Consider the following 7,272-nt stretch of genomic DNA (forward strand, 5'->3'; position numbering starts at 1 on the left):
TTCTGAGTGCTGGCACCAACACCATATCACTAATGTTTCAATTGTCTTTTTGCTTGTTTGTTTTAATGAGTCCTCGACTTTATCCTTGTGTGCATGAAAGCAGACCCCAAACACGCAAAGTCTGCTATGAATGTAGTCTGCTGGCTTGTGCTGAGTACTTCTGCCTTTGCATTATATCACCTCTTGGTTTAAATACATGCTTAGGTGGAATGGCACAAAGAAGTTCTCTGTGCACAAGTTCAGTTTGAGTCCTTTTCTTCCCTGAGGTTTTCTCATTGTTCCTGCTGGCCACCTCCTGGCACATTGAGCTCTCCAGCAACACTGTTAGAGAACAGCTATTACTGATATTGAGCAAGAATGACAGAACTGAGCTGTGCCATCTATTTGGTGACATTAGACACAGCTCTTGCCTTGATACACTCAGCACTTTTGGTTTTGCATGGCAGGTTCACTTTTACTTGAGGCCAGATAGCAATACATCCCAAGCTCTAAGCCTCTGGTAGGGAAGAAGGAAAGAAAAGGAACTGGCAATGGGAGAATCCAGGGAGTATATTTTATTCTGTCTGAAAGATCCATATTGAAGACATGAGAAAGAGAAGGAGCAGGCATGCTTATGGCACTTGCCAGGACCTCACACTGCACGGGAAGTAATGTCACCTTCATTTCTTGAAGTGGTAGTGAAACATGTACCTCTATCTTAACCACTGACCTATTCAGTGATTTTCTGGAAGAGATTAATTTGCCTCTGCCTTTGTAATTATTTTCCTGCTCTTTCCTGACATGAACCCTGCAGGATGAACTGCATATTTTCACTCACCTCCTGAAATGCAAGCTGCTGTTGTGTTCATTTGGTAACTGTAAAACAAATGTACTGGGGAAGAATATCACCAGGCAAGACCGATTGGCAGGTTCAGGCAGAGATCCCATTGTAATTAGACAGGCATTTTCTGGTGCAGGCTGTGCTTTTCTTTTTAAACCTCCTAGTTTCAGATGGGTTATTAGTTGCTGCTAATGGTGTATTCACTTCCTTAGACTTACCTACTGCTAGATGTCTTTTGCAGGTGCTGCTCCTGAAGTGTCTTTTCCTTCCCATAAATGTCATAGCTTATGATTTCTTCTGTACTTTTTGCTTTCTTGATTGGAAACAGCATATAGAAAACCATGAACAAAAGCAGTCAGTGCCCCCTCATTTTACCTGTGTTTTCAGGTAATAATGATATCAAGTTGTCTAGGGGAAAGTCAAAAGCAGGATTTGGTGTGCTAAGAGATGATCTGGAACTCCTAGGGGTCTTCTTGATGCTCTCACCATATTCACCCTTTCTGATATTTTCTCACCCAAGACTTTGCTCAGTGAGAGAGCACACAGGTAACCACCATGGTTTGTGTTTGAAGTCTTTATTCTCAGAAGCAATACATGTATCTGCTCTCTCCTAGCATGGCTATTTTTCACATCTGGCTAAAAAATGCACACGCTTTTAGAAACTAATGTGACCTCCAGAATGTTCTTGATCTGCCTCTGTCAGACTGAGATCTCTGCCTTCTCTTGTTACATTGACAAGTCAGAGCAGTTGCATGAGGACTGGAACTAAAGATTGACTTCTTAAGCCAGGGGTCTATGTGGTGGTTAGACCTGTGTCTGACAAGATGTTATCTAAAAGCCTGTGATAGCTGAATGTATACAGCTGCTCCACAACTGGTGTGGAGCACAGGGATGCAATACACTGCTCATATTCACAAAATGCACCACAAAACCTCTTGAAAAGGGTGTAAGGTGGTCAAAAGTTCTGAGAAGAATGAATATCAGCAGAGAGACAAAAACCTGTCAGTAGTTTGGAGAAAAGTGGTAAGTGTCTCCAGAATCAGTCTATCTAAGCTGCAACCTGCAGCTGGTCTGCAGGCTCAGAGCATTTTTCTCTGAGCTGGGAACATCCCTCAAGCCCTCTAAGACGTCACTACTGTCCAAGGTGTGTGGGGTAGGTCACACCCCACAGGAGGTGGGGAAAAGGATAGCTCTGGAAGTGATCATTCTCTCCAAAATCATTATCTGGGAACTTTAGAACAAACATTGATTATTCAAATCTCAAAGCCTTGATTTCAACATATACAAATGTTCCCAGTCTGATTTTCAAGAAGAACTAAATGCAAGAATGGCTTCACTGAGTCACATCTGACCCTGAAACACCTGAGAGATACCTGAGGCAGGGTCTGTGGAAACCGTGGAGTAGAAGTGTCTGGTCCTGCTGTGCTGAGAGGATCAAGTGATAAGGACAGCAGCAGCAGTGCTCAGAGCACTAGTCCACACACCCTGACTTGTCAGCATGTCAGAAACCAGGTGGGAACCTCACCCAGGAGAGGTGTGCACAAAGGAGAGCCTGTCTCCTCTTGCACAGGGAGCTGTCTCCTTCCCTACATAGATTACTACTCTGTCTCTTGTTTGGAGCTAGCCATGACGATTATAAAAGCACCATACAATTTTCTTGATTAAATATGTTTTTCACTATAAAGCATCTAGCAAATTATCTGAGTGTTTCAGTATTAACAGATTGAGAAATGACTGTCATTCATCCAGAGACTTTCATGAGTGTGGCATGTGACAGCAGTCTCCACTTGGTTAGCGTGGAACAAAAGAGACCTCATAAGGTTGGGGCATATTAGCCACAGAGGTAATTATAGGGGTAATGTCAATGTCCTTGTGATCCACAACAGGTTTCAAAGTAAAATTCTGCAGGATGGATGTTAGAAATATGAATAGCTCCATCCGGGCCAGACCTTCTCCTGCACAGATGCGTTTGCCTGCAAGCGGAAAATAAGAAAATGTGAGGAAGAGTGGGGTAGTTTTAACCATTGTTCCATGAAAGTTCAAGCATCTCAGAATGGACATGCAGCATTTGGGGCAAACAAATTAAACTAGGAGCTAAGCATCAAGAACATTGAAAGTGCTCAGTGGGCAAAGGCAGTTTGAAGGCTTTGGTTTCTCATTTTCTGCTTGGAGAGAGAGTTGTGTGGATGGTTCCCACTTCCTACATCTGTTGTGGCACAGTTCAGTGGAAGAGTTTCTGTGATCGCTAAAAAGGGAAGTCAACAGAAACTCCAGTACACGGATCAGAGCTGCCCAGAAGTAACTGTAATGGATCACCAGACATCACTGTACAGGCCATGGTGACAGAGCCACTAAAATCTTTAAAGAGGTCTTAAGGGAGGATAGCCTAGTATATGAAATAGAAAGAGATCTTACCTGCAGAGAATGGCATGAAGAAGTCACTCTTTTTAAATGTACCATTTGCATTCAGGAAATGTCCTGGGTCAAATTTTTCTGGATTTGGAAATTCTTTGCTATCATGTAGGACAGGAGTCAGCAGAGGTAATACCATTGTGTCCTGAATTAACAAGGAGAGGGGAAAAATGTTAAACTGGAGAAATTTTAAAGCAAAGAAGCATTGAGAATTTCCCAGAGTAGGTGGGTACTCAAAGCTTAACCAGTTTAAAATGAGCATTTCATAAATCAAAATGCATGCCATTAGTATGGCAAACATGACCTTTTTGTGTGAATTTTAGTGGTGAGCCTGATTAGATTATTGAATATTTCTTCAAAATAAATTAGAATTTTGCTTATATCTACATGAAAAAAATCAAATAGAAAGCCATCTCCCTCTTCACACAGAGGACTAAATGCTTCTTAAAATTTTTTTTTCCTTTTTTCAGGTACAAGGCATTAAACTCAATAATATGCAGAATCCCCTCGCAGACAGAATTATTCTAATTCTAGATCAAATTTCAGTGTTTTTGAAAATAAAATAAAATACAGTGAATAGAACATGTCATTGTTTTCAAAAGATTATGAAATTTCTCAGACCTTTGGAATGAAATAGCTTCTGAACTTGGTGTCTTTGATCACAGCATGTGGGACATTAAGTGGAACTAAATCAATGAATCTCTGGATTTCATGGATTACAGCATCTGTGTAGGGCATCTGACTCCGATCTGCCATGCAGGGGCTTCGGTCTCGGCCAATCACATGGTCAATCTCCTTCTGAACTTTCTCTGTTGTTAGGAAATAAGTAAGCATTGAATGGTCAAGTCCCGCACCTGTTTGCCTAAACCTCTCTCCGTATTTACAGCAAAACTTGCTTTTAGCGCACCATCGATATAGGAAAGTGCTTAGTGGTAGTATCCCTTTTCTGTGAATAGAACATAGGGTAATACACATGTCTACACTGCAAATGAAGGGTTCCTTAGGGATCTGTTGTCACATGTGGTAGTGACAGGAATCGTCCAAACTGATCCCACGACCTGACAAAGTTTTTACTTATTTCCTTTTCTATTACCTTGTATCTCTGGGTATTTCTGGAGAGCCAGAAGTCCATGTCTCAGGGTGGTGCTGGTTGTTCCTGTTCCTGCGAGGAACAAGTCAAGTGTGGATCTGGTCAGGGACTCAACTGTGAATACTGAGTGACCATTCTCTTTCTCCTGGAGGAAGATTTGGTAGAATGTTTTCAGAATGACAAATGTAAGCAGTTTGTTTGAAAAGGAAATTCCTGTACTCATAAAGTATGTTTAAAAATACATAGAATCACAGAATCATAGAATAGTTAGGGTTGGAAAGAACCTTAAGGTCATCTAGTTCCAACCCCACCTGCCATGGGCAGGGACACCTCACACTAAATCGTGTCACCCAAGCCCTCGTCCAGCCTAGTCTTGAATACTGCCAGGGATGGAGCATTCACAACCTCCCTGGGCAACCCATTCCAGTGCCTCACCACCCTAACAGGAAAGAATTTCCTCCTTATATCCAATGTAAACTTCCCCTGTTTAAGTTTTAACCTGTTACCCCTTTTCCTATCACTACATTCCCTAATGAAGAGTCCCTCCCCAGCATCCCTATAGGCCCTATAGGATGGTGTTTTTAGTAAATAAAGCATGAAAAGTCTTTAATATGGGAGGAGCATGGAATTCCATCAAATTTAGATGGCTACAGTTGTTAATTCTGTGTTTAAAAGTCCTGTATAAGACAGTGGAGAGGACAGGATGAAGTTGATGTGCCAAGAAAAGCAAGTTTCCCCTTGTATTTGCATAAGCCCAGTGCCCTGCCACACCTACATTACCTGGTCCATTTTGTTAAGGAAAGCATCGATGAAATCTCGAGGACAACTAGGATCCCAGGTTTCCTGGTGTTGTGCTGTGATTTCTAAAATAAATTTATCAACTTTGCCAATATTTTTCAACATTTCTTGATGAGGCCCAGGTAGAAACTCCATGAGAGTTGGGAAGAAATTGTATAGCTGTAAAAACAAAATGATGGAAAAGCACATTCTGATTAATGTGGATACAATAAAGTGTTCCATAACTGTTAACTATGAAAATGAGGCAATTCAACTGTTTTGGAGGTGTTATTATTTAACTGTATTCTACTTTACTTTTACTTTATTGTTTCACTGTAGTCAAGGATGGATTTCAGTTGAGCAACTTTTGCAATTATATCCTTCTTTGGACATATAATGGCAGTTTGATAAGGTAAGAAGAAGCAGCAGGAATTAGTTATTTAACCGCTGGTTTGGCTTTCAGAAAATTTATCCAAATTTAAAATCCAATCCAGTTAAAAATAATAACATGAAAAATTATCCATTAATAAAGTATTATCATCATTAACAAATGTATTCAATTTAACTGTACACACCTGTGTTTGTATAGTATTCTGGTACTTAGTGTTTTCTTCTAGCAAATCAATTAAAGTTAAAAAATTTTTGTCCTCATAGTCAAACCGATCCCCAAAGACAATGGAGCAGATGATGTTGGAGACAGCATGGATCAGGAATCTGCCAGGGTTGAAGGGTCTCTCTGCAACAAGAAAAAAAAAGAGGTATATCTTGCTTTCAGTATTTCAGGCATCTTCCCCTCCTCTAACACTACAGGGAGCTTTGCATCCTCTTGAAACCCAGAGTTTTGCAGTCCTTTGAAAGGGTGGTGAAGGGCTTACACAATTTTTCCTTCTCTACTTGAAGTGAACTCATTTCCCTGTATGAGTCGTTTAAGAATCTCTTTTGACGTGTTCTCAGGAGACCATTGGTCGGGGGGGGGGTGGTTTCTTTTCAGATGACACAAGTGTATCTTGTGTCTTCTGAACTTACAGACTGGTTACTAGAAATGGCCTGAAGATTCCCAGTGAAACCAGAAGGACTTTGCCCGAGCCATGTCTTTAGGTTACTGCACCCTATTAATGAACTCTATTTGTTTAACCTCAGTTGTATAGCTCTCTTCTAGGGATTCGAATGCCTGTGATCGAAGTCTAGTTTAAAAAGCAAGATTAGACCCAGGAAAGAAAGGAAAGTTACAATTTCAGATAGTGATAGGGTGCATTTCAAGGTCTCAAGAGGAGATACAAAGCATGAAAAGGTATCAAATCCCAAAAGAAAAACAAGGAGTCAGAAAATTTCAATTGGGCAGTATTGAGGATCAACCTATTCCAAGGAGCAATGGCAGCAACCCTTCTCTGCCTGTCTAATGACTCCCTAGCCATTGAAGACTCAGCAGATGTCTCCTCAGAGTTTGTGAATGTATAACGTCATGGTTTAAGCCCAGTCGGTAACCCAGAGCCATGCAGCCACTAGTCCACTCCCCCACTTCTTGCTCATCCCTGCTCCCAGAGGGATGGCAAGGAGAATCAAAAGAATGTAACTCCCGCGGGTTTAGATAAGAACAGTCCAGTAACTAAGGTACAACACAAAACCACTACTGCTACCACCAATAACAATGATAAGGGAAATAACAAGGGAACAGAATACAATCACTCACCACCCGCTGACCAATACGCAGCCTGTTCCGAGCAGTGATCTAACCCTTCTGGGTGACTGCCCCCACTTTATATACTACGCATGACATGCTGTGGTATGGAATACCTCTTTGGTGAGTTTGGGTCAGGTGTCCTGTCCCTGACTCATTCCGACTTCCCCTCCTCCCTGGCAGAGCATGAGACTCAGAAATTCCTTGGTTAGAATAAACATTACTGAGCAATAACTAAACCCATCAGTGTTATCAGCGTTGTTCCCAGGCTGGAAGTTAAAACCACAGCACTGCACCAGCTACAAAGAAGGAGAAAAGTGGCTGTTACTGCTGAACCCAGTATGGTGTCCGCCCCTTATGCCATACCATGCATGTCATGACCAGATCCCACATTTTTCAATATGCCATCACTTTTGTCTCATATATATATATGTGTGTGTATATATATATATATATATATATATATATACACATCCACAGGGAGGGAGAGAGATC

General features: G+C 41.4%; 1 protein-coding gene across 1 annotated transcript; it reads right to left on the minus strand.

Moving 5' to 3' along the window:
• Positions 1-2,424: 2,424 nt before the first annotated feature.
• Positions 2,425-5,975, minus strand: LOC130592448 (cytochrome P450 2H1-like). Its single transcript, XM_057396776.1, has 6 exons — positions 5,675-5,975; positions 5,103-5,279; positions 4,326-4,467; positions 3,854-4,041; positions 3,236-3,377; positions 2,425-2,793 (listed from the first exon to the last, which is right to left on the minus strand). Exons 2-6 carry the CDS (start codon positions 5,253-5,255, stop codon positions 2,612-2,614), a joined length of 807 nt encoding a protein of 268 aa, XP_057252759.1. The 5' UTR covers positions 5,256-5,279; positions 5,675-5,975; the 3' UTR covers positions 2,425-2,611.
• Positions 5,976-7,272: the final 1,297 nt, after the last annotated feature.

The sequence above is a fragment of the Pezoporus wallicus genome, unplaced genomic scaffold, assembly GCF_028554395.1.
Source record: "Pezoporus wallicus isolate ANWC-B61680 ecotype Strahan unplaced genomic scaffold, APGP_CSIRO_Pwel_v1 contig_14596, whole genome shotgun sequence".
Classification (NCBI taxonomy): Eukaryota; Metazoa; Chordata; class Aves; order Psittaciformes; family Psittacidae; genus Pezoporus; species Pezoporus wallicus.

Excerpts from the sequence above, each read along its gene's own strand:
- LOC130592448 (XM_057396776.1), bottom strand. The coding sequence starts at position 5,255 with ATGGAGTTTCTACCTGGGCCTCATCAAGAAATGTTGAAAAATATTGGC. Across the intron at positions 3,378-3,853 it reads GAAGCTATTTCATTCCAAAG|GACACAATGGTATTACCTCT; the intron begins GTCTGAGAAATT and ends TTGTTAATTCAG. Across the intron at positions 2,794-3,235 it reads CTTCATGCCATTCTCTGCAG|GCAAACGCATCTGTGCAGGA; the intron begins GTAAGATCTCTT and ends TTCCGCTTGCAG.